General features: G+C 31.8%; 3 protein-coding genes across 3 annotated transcripts; 2 read left to right on the top strand and 1 right to left on the bottom strand.

Annotated features, from left to right (window-relative positions):
* Positions 1-6,498: 6,498 nt before the first annotated feature.
* Positions 6,499-9,521, top strand: LOC106297330. Its single transcript, XM_013733595.1, has 6 exons — positions 6,499-7,356; positions 7,452-7,691; positions 7,760-8,074; positions 8,171-8,652; positions 8,730-8,823; positions 8,898-9,521. The coding sequence occupies exons 1-6, from the start codon at positions 6,499-6,501 to the stop codon at positions 9,519-9,521; spliced, it is 2,613 nt and encodes an 870-aa protein (XP_013589049.1).
* An 887-nt stretch (positions 9,522-10,408) lies between these two features.
* Positions 10,409-12,271, bottom strand: LOC106297329. Its single transcript, XM_013733594.1, has one exon. The coding sequence runs from the start codon at positions 12,269-12,271 to the stop codon at positions 10,409-10,411; it is 1,863 nt and encodes a 620-aa protein (XP_013589048.1).
* A 6,377-nt stretch (positions 12,272-18,648) lies between these two features.
* Positions 18,649-19,288, top strand: LOC106297328. Its single transcript, XM_013733593.1, has 2 exons — positions 18,649-18,820; positions 18,975-19,288. Exons 1-2 carry the CDS (start codon positions 18,649-18,651, stop codon positions 19,286-19,288), a joined length of 486 nt encoding a protein of 161 aa, XP_013589047.1.
* Positions 19,289-21,734: the final 2,446 nt, after the last annotated feature.

The raw sequence follows: 21,734 nt of genomic DNA, 5'->3' as shown, positions 1-21,734 counted from the left end.
GTTTTTCTCCTCTAACTTCATTTTTTTTCTAGACTTTTCAATTTTTTCTTATTATTTAATTCTGAAAAATAAGTGGGAGAAACTTTGGTTAAAACATCTCCAAAAGCAACTTTAAAACCTCAAATATAAAATTTTATGTACTCCAAAAGCAACTTTAAAACCTCAAATATAAAATTTTATGTACTCCAAAAGCAACTTTAAAACCTCAAATATAAAATTTTATGTACTCCAAAAGTAACCTCAAATTATAAGGTTCTGTACAGTGAAACTTTATATTTGAGGTTTTATGTACTCAAATATTTGAAGTTTCGCTGTACAAAACCTTATATTTGAGATTTCATATTTATTTGGTCTATGTATTTGCATATCTTTTAAAAAGTCGTGATAACTTTTTGTTTATCATTTTAATCCATACAATTTTATATATTTTATATATGTTCTTATAAATTTAAGTTTTACATATAAATTTAAATAAATATATAAATGTTTAAATACAAAGCAAAGCAAATATTTTAATAATATTAAACAAATGTTATACAAGAATATATTACATCAAACAAGTTAATACAAAATACAACAAAGTAAAAATGCATAAAATAAAATTACATATAAAACCAAATATTACAATTGTACTAATAATCCGGTAAACTTGATCTCGAACCTCCAATATCACTAAAAAATTGTCCATAAAAAGTTGGTGCATTTGAAGGTTGTTGTTGTTCTTGAGTTCTTTTCATTATGATTCTTTCTTGTTCATATCGAATAAACTTACATCGAGAATTCTTTGCAGACGAAGAGATGTCAAAGGGGCTTCTTACTTCCCAAACAGATCCTCCTACATCTATATATAAATGCTGATTTATCAAGAATACGCACCAGTGATTTTACTATTATTAGTGAACAAAAATGGAAAAGTCTTTTCATATTCTAATTGAAGATCACATCCAGTTCTTTTGTTCTCGTTATCTAAAAAGAAATATTGCATGATATAATGACAACTTGCATTATAGTGCATAACATGATAATTGAATATGAACAATACATTAACGCACCGATTAAAGAAACAAGAGCGGTGCCAGTGCTACAAGTTGAAATGGCAATAAACAAAAATACTCGGTTTCAACAATTTTTAGCTCGTAATCTACGAATAACAAATAAAAAAGCCCATCTATCACTTCAAAATGCACTAACTGACCATATATGGGAGAATTATGGGAATAATAATAATAATAATAATAATAATAATGTATTTTTAAATCTTTTATTTATATGTAATTTGCTATTAGGATGTAACATTTTATTAATAAATATTGTTTATAATATTTTTGTTGTTATAAAAGTTTTATGCTTTTATTTGCTTTTTGTCTAAAATAAAGACTATAATGTAAATATATAAAAGTTTTAAGGTTTTTTTAAGGTTTACCATTGGAGAAGGTCACTCTTAAACCTCAAATATAAGTTCGGGAAATCTCAAATATAAGGTTGTTCTTTTAGATGCTCTAAGAACATTTTTAAGGCATTATTTTTTCACCTTTGTAATAGTATTTAAAAGCAAAATTGCTCCAACCCACTTCTGTTTTTTCTCTCTATAGTATAGATCTCTATTTTTTCTTCTATCTATAGACGAAGAGTCCTATCTATCTCTATTTCTTTTTTTATAATAGAGATATCTATTTTTCCTCTATTTATAGATGAAAAAATAACATTCTTCTATTTTTTGTTTTATATTTAGAAATTGCTATAACTGACAAAAAAGATATTTATAGATTGTTATTTTAGAAGAATATATTGAAACATATCTCACTTCTATTATAGAGTTTTTATTTTATTTTAGAAGTGAAAATAACGAAATATATTGGAAATGTTCAAATAACATCTTTATCGGTTAGTACGTCCAACAAAGTATCTCACAAATAAAATATTATTAGTTTTAATACAATCTGTTTAGTAATTAAATTTTAAATCATACAGATAAAGTGAACAAATCACCATGTGACACATCACACCAATGTATCTCTGACATTTTTGTTGAGCGTCTCCCAGGCAAACCTCACTCTCTTCCCTCACCAGCTTTTACTACTTTTTTATACTTTTTATGCTTATATACTATCTTAGAAGGCCAGAACCTCCGATGGAGTTGCCCCGATGAATGATCAAAACTAGAAATCTTAGTTTCTCGCTGTCTATCTATACTATTAAAGTAAAATAATTTCTAAAATTTTGGCCATAGTTTTATATTATAATTACAATTCTATGTCATTAAAAAAATATTATGATATTAATTATGAGACCCATTAAAATTCTTAAAACAAGAAAAATAAAAAATGAAAAAACACTCAGGACCTGCATAAAACATTTTTCGCCGTAGAAAAAAAAAACAAATAGAACAACCTATAATTAGTGTTCACAGGGAAATGAAAACTAACCTACTCTAATATTCACTTCTACAAATTAAATCAATAAGTATACACAATACAAAAATTATAAAATTCACTCGGTCTAATTAAAATGATCAATACAAACAGCACAACTATGGAGGTTGGGTTGTAGCTTTAAAATTTATGATGTAAAATTTAGTTTATAAATTTTTTTGTCGTAGATATATTAGTTGTAGCTGTAAAAATTAAATATATTAATACAATGGTAGGAAAAGTTCCATAAAATATCAAAATTATAAATAGATTATCTTATATAAAAATACCTAATCTTATAATTAACAAAATTTGACCAAAATTTAAAGAAAAAAAAAACAAATTTAGTCTATAATATTAAAACAGAATTTCTATTCAGGTTTTGCCCTTATTTTTAGAGTTATTTACAAAAAAATACCACTGCCTTTTTGAATTTTGTATAGTTAATTCGACTGCCATATTTATATCCAATCACAAGTCATGTTTTTTCTCCTCAGTTATAGTCAAATAGTATTTAATAAATTTCAACAATAAATTTTTTAAAGTAAATTTGCCAGCCATAATTTCTGTTGGTAATTACATTTAAACAATATTTAATTAATAACATTCCAACTTCTCGACACCCTATATTAAGATTATGTAAATATCACTTTACAGCCTAAAATCCTGCACAATATTATGTAACTGTCACATTACTTTTTTTTTTTTTAACATGTTATAAATTATAATATATTATAAAATAAAATATTTCAATAAGAAATAATCTTAAGCTTTCAAAACGCAGATCAAAATCTAGTATTTTATTAAAACAAATTATGAGGAGACAGATGCGAGGACTATCCATCATATAACCTCATCTTACCAAACAACAAGCAACTTTGTTTCTAGAATAAGACGGATTTATTTCTTCTCAAAATCAATATCTACCGTATTAATACATGAATCAAAATTTTAGTAATAGATAAATATTTTCCAAAATTTGAATATACTCCCGATAAAATATAAAATAAAATAAAAAGGATGTGTTTTCACAAAACAAAAGAAAAAAGCTAACAATATTTTTTTTTGGAATTTTGTAAGAACCGTGATAGAATAAGTAAAACGTGACAAAATCATTAGTTACTAGTTTCTAACAACCACGAGAAGATGGAAAATGTGCCGAGAGAAAATCTCTACTTTCGTTTTAGCTGCAATATCAAGGTAGTGAATTCACTACACAGATGTTGACAAAAAAAGAAAAGAAAAGAATTCACTACACAAATAAATGCCACGTTTGATGTGTACTAAAGGTATAATTTTTACCGAATATAATTTTTACTACATAGAAGTTGACCAAATATAATTTTTACTAAAATAAGTAAATTTAAAAATAATTTCATATTAATCAATTATATTAGTAATTTTGAATGTATACTAAAAAATATAAGAATTTAATATATATGACGATTATTTTTTGGTTCTTGAATAAAATTTATTGTTTTATAATATTCAAAAAGAACTCAACAGCAAAAAATGGTTTTGTTCTATTTGCTGTTGAGTTCTTTTTGAATATTATAACCAAACACTAATTATTAATATCCTAAACCCCTCCCTACAAAATCTCACCCCTCACATCCGAACGCTAATCTTAGATTAGTTAACTCTATAGGTAAATCTGAGACAGATCTGGATATCCGGAAAATTTAGGGTACACAGATCCGGATCCGTCGGATCTGTGGATTTAATATTCGGATCCGGATTCGTAGTTTCCGGATATCCGGATGTCAGATATCTGTCTCGATATTCTATTATCTGCGGATATCCAGATCCGGATCTAAATCCGTAAAAATAATTAAAAATATTTGTTTTTAAAGCTAAAATTAAAAAAATAATACATAAATTAAATATTTATAAATATATATGTCTATAATATTTTGAAAACTAAAATATAAGATCATAAGATTAATTTATGTATAAATATTAATATATAAATTTTAATGAAATTTAAAACTTTAATGTGTTTTAAAATCCGGATCCGGATATCTAGACCTAAAAATTAAGATATCCGCACCAAAAAATTAAGATATCCGGACCGGATTCGGTTTGGACGGATCCAAGATTTTTCTATCTGGATTTGGATCCGGCCACCCTGAATATCCTATTTTCAGAGCGGATTCGGAGTGGATCTCGGATAATAAGTCCCACGCCTATCTATAGGTGTCTATTTCTCTATTTAAAATTAAAGGTAAATGTGGTTAAGGTAAACATGAAAAGTGTTATAAGAATGTGGTAGTTTAAGCAATTTTTCAGTTAAAAGTCTATTTTAATTTTGTTTGGCATGAAGCAGAAAACACACAATTTTATGTTTTTAATTTTTCGAAACACCTATGTTTTTAATAAAATTGGGGTTTATCATTTAGGTGAACAAACTGGTTTTTGTAACTTTTGACAAAAAAATACAATTCTAAAACTTTAGTAACAACACAAAATTTTACACTTTAGTGCTGAAACATGATTCACTAATTTGGAAAGATAGGGAAATTGTTTTATCAAAATTTAGGAAAAAATCTATAATTTTATAAAATTATTCACTAAAAACATTGAACTTGTCGATTTGGCAGAAGGATTTTTTTTCTTACAGATTTTACCTCTGCTTCCCAGTTTAGTATTATTTTTAATTAACTATAGTGTCGGGCGATCGAGATCAACCGACTATCTGTAGGTTCCAGGAGTGCAATGTTAAATTATCTTGTAGTCAACGGAGATCGAACTTCATGTTCATATTGGAATTCCCTCAGGTGTCACTAGCCTAAGACCTGTTGATTCTCCTCCCCATCCTCCTCAGTTTATACCTAGAAATGTGATTTCATAATTTTGTGCCAACTACTGTTTTTCCAGATTTGACAGTGAGTTGTACTTCTCAAGTTTAACATCATATAAAATATGCAACTAAATATTCAAAAGCTAAAAAACGTAAAAAAAAATAAAGGATAATTTATAATTGTGTCATTATAAGATAGTAACTTAAGCTTAGTAGTTCTGGATTTACGTGTGCATCGAAGATCTAGTTTTCATTGTATTCAATATAGTTGGATAATTTTTTGTAATTTATGTAAATCATGTTTTAAAATCTAAATTTAATATTCCGATGCGATGAAACGAACATACTCGAACAAAAAAAAGGTAAGCAATGAATATATATATATATTTATATATATATAGTGCAATATTTCAAATATATTCTGAGAAGTGAATCATAGAATTTGATATTTTCAGTTTTACCAACACTTACCACTCGAACTAATGAATATTTGCATACTTTTATATTACAGAAAAACAAGCGACTTGTGATAGTTAATCAAATAGTTGTAATTTAGTGGTAAAATATTTCAAATTTTCTTGTCATGTGTTTGATTTCTACTAAAAATAAAAGGGAAATTAGTTAGAATAACATACATTTTAAGAGAAATTACTAGAGTAACACACACAAAAAAAGAAAAACGTGATATGTTACAAAAGTTCAGAAATACCCCATTATCTCATTAAACACATGTGTAATTAAAAAATGAAAGAAAATAAAACCCTTAGCCAAAAATGTATCACTCCACGCTTTCCCCTTTCACTCCACGATTTTCCCTTTCTCAGTAGACATGAACCCTAAATTCCAAATTGTCAATTCTTCAACAATCAAGGCTCATTTGTTTCTGAATTGATTTCTCATTGATTCCGACTTCGGGCACCGTTTTCTATCATTAAAAACTGCGGATTCACAAAGGGCAAGTGAATTAGAGAGGCAAATCCGACGATCCAAAATTACGTTTCCGAAATCGAGAGTTCCATCTTATGTAAGTTGCTTTCTACTCTTATTCTCGTTGATTACTTCAGTAGTACAAACTCGCAACCCCCTCAATCTGTTTAGTTGACACATAAATCGTGCCATCAAGGGTAAGTCGCAAAAAAAATTTGATTTTGGTGGTTCTGGGTATCATTGAATTTTATTTTACGGGTTGGATTGCATCTTTTTTTCATATGTTATTAATTGATAGTTGGTAATTAAACATATGTTTTTCTAACTACATTGTACATTTTTTATACTTTTTACAGAGAGATGACTCTATCAAACAGTGCAAAAACATATCCACCAAGGTTGTATGAAGAGGGGAAATGTCCATTGCAACATCGAAGCATGAATCACAACTCTCACTTGGCTGCTTTGCAGATGGTCGAGGAAGCAGTTGGCTTAGATGCGTGGGAATCCATTAAAACATCATCTGTTGGAGTTATTGTGAAGTTGAAAGAGATGGATTATACATGGTCAGCCAAGGCAGTTCACCATTTATTGACAAACCAATTGGTGGTTAATAATATCCATGAGATATGGTCTGTCATAGAAGGTCAACCAATTAGGCTATCTCTATATGAGTTTGGTCAGATTACAGGTTTTAATTGTGAGCCTTTCGACATAAATGATAAGGTGGAGGTTGATCATAAGCCGTTTTGGGAAGAGATTGGTGTGTCTCCTTCACATGGTCCTATGTTTTCTAAGCTGCGCTTATTGTTAACTCATATTAGGAATTGGTCGTTTGAGAAGAGAAGAATGATTGGCTTACTTAGTGTCTTATCTATTGGAGTACTTGGCATCTCTCCTGGCAGTAGAATTCCTTTGGAACAAGCAAAGAGAGTTCTAGACATAAAAGCATTTGAGAGATACCCTTGGGGACGTGTCGCATTTTCTAGCCTAGTAAATTCAGTGAAAGTTATTTCATTTGAAGAAAGGAACAAGTATACTCTTCGCGGATGCGTACATGCTCTCCTAATCTGGGTGTATGAGTCGATACCTGGTATTGGAGAAGAATATGGGAATCGTATAGAGGGTAACCAGGTTCCTCTTCTCTCTTGGTCTGCATCCCGTTGCCGCATAAACTGGGATCTGTTTTATAAAAAGGAGAAAAGTCTCCATCAGAAGGTTAAGTTTATTTTTCATGATTGTTAGCTCTTATTAAAAAGTGATCACTTGACATATTAAAATACTAACATATCTTTACATTACTTGATTGGTAGGTACGAGTCAGACATCTCATTGTCAAATCAGAAGCTGAGATATACCCTCAATGGCCGGAGGACAAGGTTGATGATGATCTTCACAACTTGATCACAGACATTCTACATGGCAAGCTCGATGATACATATTGGAACCAGAACACACGTAATGCACCAGTAGCAAACAAAGCGAAAAGAAAACTAGCGAGCGAATGTGAAGCGTGTGTCAAGAAAAAAATGCCAAAAGAGAGGACATCTGATGTGAGTATATAAACTTTTTTTACGTACATGTTTAATGTTTATTACTGAGTTTGTTTACTGGTTTATAGTATGCATGTGGATCTGGCCTTAGGTCCGATGGAGATGATGGATTCAAGCATGATTTAATTGAAGCAGTGAAGACACTGACTTCAACGGTTGCAAGTATGGACAAAATAGTTGTTGAGAAGGTGTTGACTGCAGTAGACACAACGATTGAGGCAAAAGTAAATGCAAGAGTTGGTCAAGCCGAGCTGGTACTTGCGAAGCAAATCTCAACGTTGAAAGAAGATGTTGCTATACTTCGAGAGAAGATGCAAGCCATTGCCCCAAAAAATGATGCACACTTTGTAAACCAAGAAGATGAAGTCAACAGCAATGACCCCGTTAGTGTTTTGCTTCTCCTACTAGTATATCTATTTCAGTTCAAAGTATCTAACTACTCAAAATTAACTTGTTATTTATTTTACATACTGAAATAGTCATGGATGGTCCAAGACAAGGCACCAACACATTTGGATGCTGCAGCAGTACAATGTGTGGTTAGAAAGAAAGCCAAAAATTCAGAGGTCAAGCTAACGTCTCATGTTCTACTTGCCACTGATGGTGAGAAGGTTGTTGGAAAAAATCAAGCAAAAAGAGCCGCTGGAGATTTGAAAACAGTGAAGAAGGAGAAGAATGTAGTTCCACAACTCAGAGATTCTGCTGAAACATGGTCTAATTCAGAAGACAGGAACAAATATGGTAAACTAGATGCCACATTAGACCAGTTGGCAGCATCATTCTTGGATGGACCTTTGCAAAAACGCAAGCCACAGCTGACAAAGACTCAAGTGTATCCATATGTAGGGAACTCAACTGTGAAGAGGATCATAACAGGTGTCTCTAAAGCCTACTATGATCCTTTAGCTAAAGTAGATGAGACAAAATTTAAGAAGCTACTAGATTATCTGCACGATATTGCGTAAGTGTGATGACTAACATTTCTTATTTGTTCTCATTACTGTTAAACTAACTTGAGCTTGTTTTTATTCATTTCAGTGGTGATAATGATGTAGACACTCACTTCTACATGAGGCTAATAACGCCAAGAGATGATTGGGAAACAGATGAATCCGGGTGGCTAACAGATTCTGTAAGTTTCTTATTTTTTCTTGTACTTACGTCGAATTTGGGTGGCTAACGGACACTCATTTTTTTTGTTGACAGAATATGGCATCTGCAATGCTTATGTTTCATAAAAGACATATGAAGAACCCGTCACCATACTCTTCATCAAGGATCGCTTTTCTTGACCACTGGTTTGTCAAGTCGTGGGTCAGAGACTACAAGACATACGATCCTAAGACATGGAAGTTCTCCGACACTTACAAGAAGGTCTTCAATGGAAATTATCCTACAGAGTTTTCCAACAACAGACAGTGGCTGAAGGATGTGGATCGATTGTTTCTTTGCCACTTGATAAATGGTAACCATTGGGTAGCTTTAGAAGTGGATCTTCTGAAGAAAATAATCCATGTTTATGACAGCATACAGACAGTTGTCCCAAGCATCACGGATCTACAAGAAGAGTGTCGTTCTTTCATGAAGATGATTCCTCTATTGCTGAATGAAATGGTTCCAGATAGGAAGAAGAGTTCACAGCAGTTCAAGATTTCAAGACTTAAAAGTGTGCCCAAGAATAAAATCCCTGGTGATTGTGGTGTTTACGCTCTGAAGTATATAGAGTGTAAGGCGATTGGCTGTGGTTTTGAAGGACTTTCTGACCAGTGTATTCCATCAATGCGTATTAAATTAGCTGCTGAGATCTATGATGAAGTTTCGGGTCTGTAGTATTTTCATGTTTTAGAAAGCAAACTTATTTACTGCTACGTAGTGTTTCATGTTTTGGAATCATTATCTACTTGATGACTAGAAGTTGTGTAACTTGATTATGAATTTTAAGTAGAACTCGTATGGGTGACATAGTGAAATCCGTGTTGCTTGTTTCACGACTTGTCTATTACTTTGAGACTAGTTGTTTATTACTCTGAGTCACTTAATTTTAGTCTAACCAGAAACAAGAAACAAATCCCAAGAGTTGTCTCAGCAGAAACACGAGTAAATAGTTGAACCAGAAACAAGAAAAAATGAGTTGAATTGTCTCAGCAAAACAAGAAACAAGTGCAAACAAAAACAAAAAAACAAGTCAGTCAAATTGACTAACCAACAGGACATGTTTTACAATTGTGACCAACCTGATTACAAATTGAACATTTATGCTCTTTTCTTGGGCGTTTATTACTTTCAACTTTCTCAAACCAAGATTTCATTCTTGATTTTTTGGGTCTCCCTGGTGGTTGTCGAACCTCAGGTGGCAAACAAATTTTGCCTTCGACATTTTCAGGTACCTGCGTCTCAGAATCTCTTGGCATTATTGATGTGGAGTAAGCATTGTACAAATAATTCGAACGGTAGTATGGATGACACAATGAAATCCTTGATAACTTTCTCGCCTCAGCTGCTGCAATTGCATGAACGCAAGGTAATTTTTCCAAGTCAAATCTGCGGCATGAACATCTCCGCTGAGTCAGATTCACTATGTTTGTAGATGAGACACTTGACACCTGATATTGGTGATTATCTATCTGTTGTACGTTTAAAAGCTTAGCGAATTGTACACGACCCTACACAAGTATGTCTGCAATGTTAGTTTTGTGTTCCATAAATAATAGTTCATTTTAGAAACTCATGTTTACCTCTAAAAGCTTCTCTACTCCACGAGTTAAAGTTGTTTTCATCAAATATGCATCATTCTTCCGAGTCGAAAACCAGCGCGTCATCATTTGCCTTATTGCTTCTAAAAGTCTTACAACGGGTAAACTCCTTGCATCTGAAAGCACTCTATTTATAGATTCGGCTATGTTAGTTGTAGTCAAATTATACCTATCACCAGGAAAATGAGCACGTGCCCACTTCCTTACATCTGCTTTGTGCAAGTAGCCATGCAATGCCGGATGCATTGATTTGATCTCCTCAAATATGGTCTCAAAATCTGAAAGTCTGTATGAATTTGCTGCCTTTTTAACCAAGCCAAACAACTCCCGACCTCTAAACTTTCCCAACACATTCTTGTATAAGTGATAAGTACAAACTCCACGGCTGGCCTTTGGATATACATGGGTAATTGCATTTCCAATTGATTTGTGTCTATCTGAAATAATAGCAAGTTTTTCGTCATCCGGAATCACACAGTTGAGTTGTCTGAAAAACCACTTCCATGATTCATCGTTCTCCGTATCGACTATCGCAAATGCAATTGGAAAAATCTGAAAATTGCCATCCTGTGATGACGCAATTAGTAGAGTCCCTTTGTACTTTCCTTGCAAGAATGTGCCATCGACAACAACAACCTTCCTCATGAATGGAAACCCCTTGATGCTAGCACCAAATGCGAGGAAAAGATACTTGAATCTGTCACTAGAATCTACCTCTAGGCGAGTGAATGTCCCAGGATTTGCCTCCCTAATCATGTGTAGATAAGCAAGTAAATCATTATATCCACTCTCAGCAGATCCCCTAACCAATTCTCTTGCATATTGCAGCGTCCTATGAGCTTTCCAGTAGTCAATCTTTATTCCAAAGCACATGTTAAGCGACTGCATCACATGACTGGGCAAAATGCTTGGCTCCACTCCACCAATGAATTCAGTGTATAAAGCTCCAAGAATCTCTGGTGTTGCTTGTCTGCAACGAGCTGATCTTTCTGTAACTGAACAAGTATGTTCTGAAACATAGCCGCGTACAGTAAAGTGAGGACTATCACTTGTTGGTGATGCTCTTAATTTCCAACTACAACCTCTAACCCAACACTTTACTACTAACAGATCAGGTGTTGAGTAGTCGACATCGTAATCAAATTGTTGCACTACCGTCAGCATCTGAAGTCTTGTTTTCAATGCAAACTTGGACTCAAAACTTTGGCCAACAACTATATTTAGTGAACTCAATTGTTGTCTGCCATGCGTAGTTACAGCCTTTGTTTTTTTCAATGTAGTTGCTAGCCCCACCTTTGGCGTGTGCCATTTCCTCGTATTTATATCTACTCCTGGAGGTACTCCGTAGGCTATAAAGTCCTCATCATCTGATGTCGCACCATCTGAATCATCACAATAGTCAAACCGCTCTCCATCGGTGTCTGAGTCTTCAGCAGGACTATGATCAGATTGATTCACGACACCTCCATGAGTGCTCTTTTCCATCGTCTTCCTATTGACTCTGCAAGTGACCTCCACGCATAGCCGAACGTGGTCAGACTTCAGGTGACGAAAGAAACCTTGTAATTGACGGAAATTCCCAATTCTCACTGGTGGTGTGTCAAGAGTTAGCTTCAAGAAACTCTTCCTACTGAGCATGTAACTCAACTCGATACAAATATGTCTCTTATCTAACCTGTAGTCCTCATAAACCATGTTTATCATATCTTCGAAGTTTGTATTGTCAGTTACAGGAATAACTTTGCTTCCTCTTCTCTTATCAACGTGAAACATCCACCTTTCCTTCTCTAGTAACCACTGGCCACAAACTGCTATAACTTCCTCCATAAATTTTCCTTGGGAACTTGAGCGTAATCCACTTGTCAAAAAACAGAAATCGTGACTTGTGGGAGAAGAAGATGTTACGGCTAAACATAAATCGTGACCTAGGTTAGTTATTGTTTTTTTGTTCATTAGTTAACCCTTTTTGGAATTAGATAAGTTAACCGGATTTTTTAATTCAAATTGGTTAATTTACTAAACCGGAATCCACCAAATTAAAAGGTCTGCTGATACCTCGTAAAATTAAATATGCTACACAGTACATAAAAGCTTGCTATCAAATAGAGTTATTTTTGTAATTAATTTATAAGTATGCCACGAAGGATACTTATTCGAAATGTTTGCTGTAAGTAAATAAAACAAATATAAGTCTGCTACCTCGAAAATGAAATAATATGCCAAACTACAAAAAAGTCTACGACAACATTTTGGTTTACTTTGTAAAGTCTACGACATATTAAAAATCTGCTATCATACGAAAGAAAACTGCTATGAAAAGGCTGCTAACTTAAAAAAAACTGCCAACTTAAATAAATCTATGGTAATGAATAGTAAACTTATACTGAAAGTCTTTGACGAAATTAAGTCGTTTTTGATAAGTCTGTGGTTTATTATAAATCTGCGATAGCCTAGATAAACTGTCATAACGTGTTACAGATTTAAATCGGCAGACTTATTTGTCCGTAGTGGCAATTTCGTAAATATTTTTTTTTTAAGTGACGTGGCAAAAAAAATAAAATGGCATTTTTGGTAATTATGTTTTTTGTTACTTAAAGAAAGAAGAGCATTATGGGTATGAAAAATATTTCTGTAATTAAAAAAAGTTATAAGCTAATCTAGTAATAAAAACAATATTTAGTGTTATTTGAGTAATCTTCCCAAAATAAAATTACCGATATTATTTACTTTGGATTTAGGACTCAACACATCAATTTTATATGGTAGTCAAGTACCGATGATTCGGTTATTTCCTAACATTAATCGAAAGATATTTCAAATTTGAATCAAACAATATGATATTTAATTAATTGTGCAGTACTAAGTGTTTTTCTTCCAAATTCGAAAGTCGATTAGATCAACCGATTGAATCATATAAAAACACTTAACTTTACGAACGCTTTTCTTTAACTTCAAAAAATAGTGGATATAAAGATGTTAGAATTTTCGAGAAGACTTATCCCCACGGTGCCACTAGAGACATCCACACCCATCACTGAGATTTTATTGGTTATGGTCAGCATCACTGGGCCACATGTTGTTTTTCCTGATTTGATGTATTTGGATCCAACTAACTAATTGTATCAAAATTTTAACTAAACCTCTTATAAATTTCATATCTATTTTATTAAAACTGGAATACATTTTATAAATATCTTATATATTAAAATTGGAGTACTTTTTACAAATACCTCTTAATTCATCCTAATAATTACAATTTATAACTTATGCCAATGAATTAGTAACTATAAATAAAGCTAAAAACTAAAATTATCTAATCGGATCAATACATTTTACATATATTAATTATTATTATCTAACTAAATCTTAGTTTGTTTTTACCTTAACATCGATACATTTTACATACATTAATTATTTATCTCACATCGATTATATTAAACATATACACAAGTAGAAACCGGTTAATAAGTCTAACCGGAATAACTAACTGTACATATTTCTCCCTCAACCCTCATGACTGAATTCGGATTGCAATCTTCTTCAATTTTTGTTCCAATGTTCTCTATCACTTCGGTGACTATTTGTTAGTGAAACATAAGCATTGAATCAACGTTATATAAGAAAGTCACACGAATATTAGTTATAAGACTTAGGTGATGATTGTTTTGTTAGATTCTAGATTTTAGTTTTTGGTTTTTGGATTTTGGTTTTTGGTTTTTAATTTTTGGTTTTCGATTTTGCAGTAGATTTTGGTTCTTTGAAAACTTGATTGGTGGTTTTTGATTTTAGTTTTTCGTTTCTGTTTTTTGCTTTTAAAAGAAAATAAATTTTAAATATTATGAATAGTAAAATATCTATTATTGAAAAAAAATACTATCATCAAAGCATACATAATTTTTTTAAAAAATATTTTAAAACAAAAATAACATTATCATTGTAAAATAAAATTAAAATAGTTATATTTCTAAAAATGGTAAAAATACATATTTATGTTATTCAAATATTTTAACATAAAAAATATTAGTTTTTAAATAAAAAAATATTATGTAATAAATGTATAATAACTATAACTAACAAATTTAATTAACTTAATGTAAAATTTATAGTATAAATTATTATTTAAATAATTATAAAATAAATCTATCTAAAAATTATTTTATTATTTTTATTCATGTGTTTTAGGATAAATGTAGCTTTTACAAAGTATATTTTTTTTATAAAATTAATATTTTCTGAAAAAAATTAAAAATTAATAAAATAAAACTATGAATAATAACATATTATTTACTATACAATTATAAATAGTAATAAATATTACCACAGAAAATAGTTACTTTCTTAAAAATAAACTAAACCAGATTTTAAATATATTTTTTAGAAGTGTATAAAATTTTCATAATTAAAATATTATAAAAATATTTAATTAACTTTTCCTTGGGTTTTAAAATAAAAAGTAAATTTAGAGGTAATAAATATATAATATTTACAACTAACAAATTTAATTAATTTTTCTTTGGTTTTCGTGGTACAAAATATTAGTTATTATATCATGGATTTAACTTACCTAAAAGGACTCTCAAGTTTGAGTTGTAGATAATATTATTTGTAAACCATTTGTTGATGTGTTTTCTTTTATTTTAGATGTGATTCTTTTATATATAAAATAATTAATGTATTGAAAAATGATGAAAACTGTCGTAGCACTTGGGAAAACCCATAAAATGTGGATTCTGGTTTTTATGTACAAAATAGTTAAAGAGTGGTTTCTCTAAAAAATAGGAAATCTACTTTACTTAAATCTTGATTGGGTGAAAAATAGATTTTGGAAACACTAAAACTAAAAACTACTCTAGAATTTACAAACAATCAATCTCTTAATCGAAATAAAATAAATAGTAAATCGGTTCTTGGTTTGTAGCAAACTTATGATTAATTGGTTTTATAGCAAATATATATATACAAACAATTTGGTAATCCTTTTCTGATTCATATTTAATGTAATCATATTTTTCAAAAAAAAATTGAATATTGCTGTAATGTCACCATATCTAATAATTCCTAATATATTTCTAAAATCTAATTGATTATTTTCATCAAAAGAATATTCCCAATTATATTTTCTCTATCAGTAAATCAATATTTAACTAATAAATACCAAATCAAGCCTGATTTACTTGAAATGTAACCTTCCTAACTAATTATATTACGTTTTGGATATATATATATTTTTTTTTTGAACATTACGTTTTGGATATTAATATTAATTATTCGTATAAAAGGAATATTTTTAATTATATCTTCTCTACAATCAAGCAATATCTAGCTATTAAATACCAATATTAATACCTAAATACATGTTGTTGCACGCAGCAGCTCGGGTTATATATAACCATCCATCGTTAGACTCTCTTCACACTTAGAATCCACAGAAAAAAATCACAGCATAAAACGTAGACTAACAAAAATATCACTCTTCAATAGTTTTCTATAATTACATAATTGATCCAACAGAAATCCAATAAAAATATATATAACATGATCCAGTAATGCAATATATGGTCCCAATAAACTATATACAGTAGAACCTCTATAAATTAATACTCGATAAATTAATAATTTCTATAAATTAATAAATTTAGCCGGTTCTAATTTGGACCGGTTCGAAATTTGACACAAATTGATAAAATAATAGGATAATATTTCTTAGAAAATTCTATATAAATATATGGTCCCATTAAAATTATAAATTAATAATTTATATGCATACATATTTTATATAAGTAAGAACCTATTATTATATTGTTTATTTATATTCACAATGAAATTATCTTTATATTTTCTTAACACTTAATATATTTTTGATCTGATTTAATAATATTATATTTAAAACCATATATAACTTCTATGAAATATATATTATATACACCAAATAATATAATAAAATTAATATAAATGTCAAATTTCAAAAAATAAAATTAATGTCTATACACTAAAATCAAATATTTTTTAGAATAAATATATCTTAAAATAAGAAGTCTATATAAGAAAACTTTTGTAAATTAATATCTCTATAAATTAATAAAATTTCAAAGTCCCAACACTATTAATTTATAGAGGTTCTACTGTATAACAAAAAATTCACTCTTCAATCATTTCATTATAAGTGTCGTTTAAAGTTTTTTACATACAAAATAAAAATAATTAAATTTTCTGTTTTATTTCAATTTAATATATTATTTTATTTTGTTAATTCTTGGGCTAAAATTAAGGGTAAAATTTGAAAATCACTTAATATTTGTTTGAAAGTATAAAATAATATTTATAATAAGACAAATTTTAAAAACTAAAATGATACTTAATATGAAATCGGAAATAATAGTTAAAATACAACCATTAAATTGTTGTGTTTCAAAATGTCTATATATACTCCATCTGTTTAAAAAAGATACATATTTTAGATTTTTCACACATATTAAAAAAACACATTAAAACTTGACTATAAATGCATTGTTTTTTGTTAATAACAATTTTCCATAACTTCTAGCTAATATAAATCCAATAAACACCATTAACTTTTGTAAAATTTACAATTTTTCATTAAATAATACATTGATAAGGTAAAAAATATATCTTTTTTAAAATAATTTTTTTTCTAGAATGTGGATCTTTATGAAACGTAGGGAGCATTTTGTAAAACGAACATTCGCGAGTTCTAGTTAATGTTCAAAGTAAATATATTTTTTTGCACCTAAAAGTAAATAGATTCGGACTCGGATTTAAGACCATGATTATAGGGGGTGATTAATGCCGGTGCTTAGCTTAATTTTGATTAAAAAAAAAAAAGAAAATTAAGTGTAAAGAGAAGAGGCGACGCTTAATTGAGCGCCACAAGATTCGACGTTTAGGGACACGCGTCATAACGTCTCGGCTCTATCTCTCACATCTATTTCTCTCTTTCGTGTTCTTTCTCTCATCTCTATCGCTCTCACGAAAGGAAGAAGGTCTATCTCTCGATCTCTCTCATCTCTTTCTCTCCCGCCGGATGATTCAATCGGCGATTCCGCTTCTCCTTCTTGATTTCTCTTTGATGATGACACTATCGGTGTCTCTCTCGGTGGCTACGCCTCAAGGTCGTGAAATCTCGTCGAAGACTCCAAATCTCTTTGTTGATCTCTCGTCGACGATGAATCACTGGACGTGTCGCTCGGTTCCTCTACTCGAAGACTCCGCCTCTCTATCTAGGTAAAGCATTGTTTTTAATTTTTAGTTATGAATCCTTCATGCATGTCTTAGATTTGTCTTAGATTGTGCTTGTTCTATTTTTTTTTTGAATTTTTTTTGTGTTGTTTTGGGTCTGTTGATTCAATCTCTTGTATTTGTTTAAACTTCGTGATGAATTTATATGTGATCTCTGATTGTTTGGATTTTTTTCTGACTTTGCGAGATGGTTTGATCGTTTAAGACACATGAAGCTTCCTAAAACAAGAGAACTACAATCGCAACATAGGTAAATCATATTCCTTTGATCTTTTCAATTGATTGAAAGTGTGATAAAGGTTCTGTGAATAGATTGGTAGGTCGTTGTTGAGTAATGGTTCGCTTTGAGGCTAATTTCGAATTGTAATCGCTATGAATGTGTGTTAGATTAGTTTGTAATAAATGATTGTGTTAGAAATGGTTCTCATAGGGATGATTGTGTATCTGTTCTGAATTGATTCGTTTGTAATAAATGGTTAGGTTAGCGTTAATGAATGGTTGCTAATAAATGGTTAGATAAAAATGGAGTTGAAGTGTTATGAATGTGTGTTAGATATATGTCACCTCGTTTTGGTTGGGTGTGTTATTAAAGACAAAGCTTTTCTTTCTCTGTCCTATAAATTGTTTCTTCTTCTCTTCCATCTATCTAAAAACAGAGTTATTGTCTTCCTCTCTTCTTTTAATCAACCTCAGATATGAATTCTCATCCATATAGGTAAACGCCAAAGTTTGTTGAACTGCTTACCAGTCAACAAAACATTGTCTTTGGTTTGTCTGGAGATAGTCTCGACCTATCTTCATCACAAGTCCCTCTTTTTGGCTTCCAACCGAGTGAAGATTCCAACTTTGGCGACAGCACTCCTGCAGGGCATCGAGAAAGGAAGAAATGGACGCCAGGAGATGACGTTCTGCAAATCAGCTCGTGACTTAATACAAGCAAAGACCCTATGGTCTCGAATGAGAAAAAATCCGGGGCTTTCTGGAAAAGAGTCGCAACATACTTCGCCGCAAGCCCTAAGGTGCAAGGCTGTGATGTCAGAGAGGCGACCCACTGCAAGAACCATTGGAAGAAGATCAATGATCTAGTCAAGAAGTTTTGTGGGGCTTACGAAGCTGCAAGTAGAGAGAAAAGTAGCGGTCAAAATGAGAATGATATTCTCAAACTAGCTCATGAGATATTCTTCAACAACCACAAAAAAAAAATTCAACCTTGAGCATGCTTGGAAGGAGCTTCGAAACGATCAGAAATGGTGTGAGCTTTATACTTGCAAAGCCGGTGGAAGCGGAAAGAGGAGGAAGCTTGATGATGGTGCACATTCCTCAGCCTCTCATGCGTCTGAAACCATGAATAATGAAGCTGATGAAGCAGCCACTCGTCCCCCGGGTGTGAAGGCATCAATGGGGCTTGCTAGGAATAAGGCAGAGACTGAGTATCAGAGGATGTGGAACATCAAGAAGGAGGATATGGCTATGAGGGACAGGATTTTGAAGATGAAGCTGCTGGATAACCTAATGGCAAAAACAGAACCGTTAGCTGAGGATGAGGAAGCGCTGCAGAAGAAGCTCATAACTGAATTGTTGTCTTAATCCCTGATGCATTTAAGTTAATGTTTTCTAAGTCTAATTAGTTTAAGATCAAGTCTAAGTTGTTGTTGTCTTGTTGGATTTAAAAACTCTCTGTTTTCTTGAACTGAATATGTATGCTTGTTATAGATGATATAAGAACTCTCTGTTGTTTCAATGTTTATTATGGCTGATATGTGCTTGTGTTTTATTTGATCATAACACTCTCTTTGTTTTATTTGATCACAACACTCACTTTTGTATCTCCTTTCTGTCAGGTCACGGACGAGCTGTCTTTTAACGTCACGGACGAGTTGTCATGGAGCGTGGAAGAGTGCTTCTGTCTGCTTGTGTCACGGACGAGCTGTCGTATTAGAGTGTCTTGTGTCTTATTGTGTCACGAGGTCTTAAAAATGTTTTATTGCCCACAGTCTTTGTTATTGCACAATCGCATATAAATGTTGTATCACACAATCACATTTCTACGACACCATCTCTTCTCTCTTCTAGTTTGTGGAAACAATCTCATCACCGCACACTCTACAACACTATCTCATCTTCTCTCCTTCGTCTATTCCCAATCTCAACGCAAACACTACAACACCAATCTCATCGCAAACACTACAACACCAGCTCTCCTTTATTCATTCTCAACCTTTCTATCTCATCGCAAACACTACAACACCAATCTCACGCAAATACTACAACACCCATCTCTCCTTTATTCACCATCTCTCTTTTTATTCACGAAGTAATCAATTTTTTTTTACAACGAAAATGGCATCTTCTTCCCATAACACTTTTGAGGGAGTAGATGATGATAGTTTTAATCAATATTTTGATCAATATATTGATCAACATTTTGATCAAGCTTTCGAGAATTTCACCAATGCTTCGGGTGATCAAGGAGAAGAAAGGAATTGAAGGAAAAAACGAATTCTTATTGAAAGAAATCGTGAAGAAGGCAATGTCCGTTTATGGAACAATTATTTCAGTGAAACTCCAACTTACCCTGATAATCTATTCCGACGACGATTTAGAATGAACAGACCATTGATCATTCGTATCGTTCATCGACTCTCAAATGAAGTTGAATTATTTCGACAAAATAAAGATGCTCTCGGAAGGGCTAGTCTCTCTCCCCTTCAAAAGTGTACCGCGGCCATTCGTCTCTTGGCATATGGTAGTGCGGCTGATACAGTTGACGAATATCTCTGACTCGGTGAAACTACTACTCGGTCATGTTTGGAACATTTTGTGGAAGGAATAATTAATTTATTCGGCGAGGAGTACCTAAGAAGACCAACACCGGCAGATCTTCAACGTCTACTTTTTATTGGTGAACAACGTGGATTTTCCGGGATGATAGGAAGCATCGATTGAATGCATTGGGAGTGGAAGAATTGTCCCACTGCTTGGAAATGTCAATATTCACGTGGTTCGGGAAAACCAACAATCGTTTTGGAGGCGGTTGCTTCGTATGATCTATGGATATAACATGCACTCGATTTTTCTACAGATATGCCTACAAATATCGCCAATATGATGGGTTTTCGAACTAGAATTCGTGATAGACAAATGTATCAACAACTCAAAGCTGATTTAGTTGAACATTTATGGAGTAAATTTGGACGTGATGGAGACAACCAATGAGCTCGGATGTTTTTTTCAAATTAATCTCGTTTATTGTACTAATCTTTATTTTTATGCTTTTTTTTTAAATCTATGTTTAAAATTTTATCTTTTAATATGTTTTATTTAATAAATAAATTTTATCTAAAATAAAACAATGTTTAATATTTTTTAATTTTAAGCACCCAAAATTAAGCACCTTGCATTGGAGGATCAATATTTAGAAGTTTCTTAATTTGAGTTCTTAAGACATAATTATTACTCAAAATGGTTAAGCACCTCATTAGAAGTGATAGGGTTAATGGTGCTCTAAGAACGTAGATCATTTGATTCGAAGGAAATCACAACACTTTCAGAGGTTAATGTAACTGTCAAACAACCCTCTTTTCTTTTTTGAACACCACTGTCAAACACACTAACCGAGGCATTTGTGGGAAATATACTATATTTTTTTGTACAACAACATTTCAATAAAACGTAAGAGCACTACAAGAAAACAGCGACATACCGAGGGAAAAAATCGTCGGTATGTTGTCTGAATAACGTTATTCCGACGACATACCGACGAAACAAGTCCTCGGAAATAACTACTCGGAAATTCATTTTTCCTCGGAAATCCCTCAGAAATTTCCGACAGAATTTCGAGGAAACAAATTTCCGAGGAAACTCGGAGGACCACCAGTTCGTCGGAAAGCTCCTCGGAATATACCGAGGGAGAACTTCCTCGGGATATTTCGATGGACATTCCGATGGCCCAATCCTCGGAAGTTCCGACAAAATGTTCCTCGGAATTTTCATCGGGAATTTCCGAGGAACGGAGCCCTCGGAAAATTCCGAG

Source organism: Brassica oleracea, chromosome C6 (assembly GCF_000695525.1).
Source record: "Brassica oleracea var. oleracea cultivar TO1000 chromosome C6, BOL, whole genome shotgun sequence".
Lineage (NCBI taxonomy): Eukaryota > Viridiplantae > Streptophyta > Magnoliopsida > Brassicales > Brassicaceae > Brassica > Brassica oleracea.
The sequence above is the reverse complement of the archived record's forward strand: the minus strand, read 5'-3'. Positions and strand labels throughout refer to the sequence as shown.